Source organism: Meleagris gallopavo, unplaced genomic scaffold (genome assembly GCF_000146605.3).
Source record: "Meleagris gallopavo isolate NT-WF06-2002-E0010 breed Aviagen turkey brand Nicholas breeding stock unplaced genomic scaffold, Turkey_5.1 ChrUn_random_7180001879934, whole genome shotgun sequence".
Classification (NCBI taxonomy): domain Eukaryota; kingdom Metazoa; phylum Chordata; class Aves; order Galliformes; family Phasianidae; genus Meleagris; species Meleagris gallopavo.
The window spans coordinates 102,201-103,039 of NW_011144226.1; the positions used below are offsets into that span (position 1 = coordinate 102,201).

The following is an 839-nucleotide window of genomic DNA, read 5'->3' on the forward strand; positions in this document are numbered from 1 at the left end:
AGTTCTTAAGGCGGCTTTGATGGCACAGCGCTGACCAGGTTCTGTTTTGGCAGCATACAACGCCTTCCTGGCCAGGCTGCAGACTCTGCCCCTCATTTACGTGCCCAACGTGGCCGTGCCTCAGGCAGGTGAGTCCATTGCAGTCTATTCAGTGCCGGGCTGACATCCCCAGCCACGGGATGGGAGCAGCGCAGCGCAGGGAGTTCATTACCACCCCCAGACAAAAAGCCCCAAAGCCGTGGGGGCGTTGAGGGGGTTCAGAGAACACCCCCACCGCATTCAGAGCACGCGGTCGGACCAGATGATCTCGTAGCTCTTTTCCAACCTCGGTTGTTTCTGTGATTTCTGTGTGGTTCTGCGGACGTGGGGTGCAGCCCTTTATTTCCCATGCAGGATTCTTCCACCCCCCCAGCCCCGTGCAGGGAGGCAGAAGGACGCAGCTGAGGCTGTGGAGCGTGCAGAACTGAACCTCGGAGCGCCCTCGTAATGCGTGGAGCTGCTGGAGGATGGGGGGCAGCACCCGGCTCACCCCCCTTCTCTGCTGGGCTGAAGCACGCAGCTTAAACACCCGTTATTTGGTGGCAGTTGGGGGCGGTTCGGCATAACCCAACGGCCCGCCCCCCTCCTTGAGGAGAAATAAAAGCAATTCGACTGTTTTATCCAAAATTTATTGACAGGAAGATGGGGGGGGCCGCAGGGTCCAGCACAGCTCGCAGTGCCGGGATGCCTCCCGGGGCTCCGTGCCGCGCGGCCGCTGTGTGCGCAGCCCCGGCCATCCCGGCGCCGAGGCTTTAATGCTGCTTTCTTCGGAACGAGCATCCTGGGGAGGGGAGGGGGAA

The 839-nt window shown here is 61.1% G+C and overlaps 2 protein-coding genes across 2 annotated transcripts in view; one reads left to right on the forward strand and one right to left on the reverse strand.

The window, feature by feature from the left end:
* The window catches only part of NUP210L (nucleoporin 210 like), a 22,317-nt gene extending 21,661 nt beyond the window's left edge, over positions 1 to 656 (forward strand). Inside the window, 2 exon segments of the mRNA XM_031557614.1 lie at positions 54 to 128; positions 394 to 656. Of these exon segments, the coding sequence (XP_031413474.1) occupies positions 54 to 128; positions 394 to 467 (149 nt within the window). The 3' untranslated portion in view covers positions 468 to 656.
* RPS27 (ribosomal protein S27) overlaps positions 653 to 839 on the reverse strand; it is a 1,060-nt gene continuing 873 nt past the window's right edge. The window contains exon 3 of the mRNA XM_031557612.1: positions 653 to 820. Within this exon, the coding sequence (XP_031413472.1) occupies positions 792 to 820 (29 nt within the window). The 3' untranslated portion in view covers positions 653 to 791. The remainder of the gene's footprint in view (positions 821 to 839) is intronic.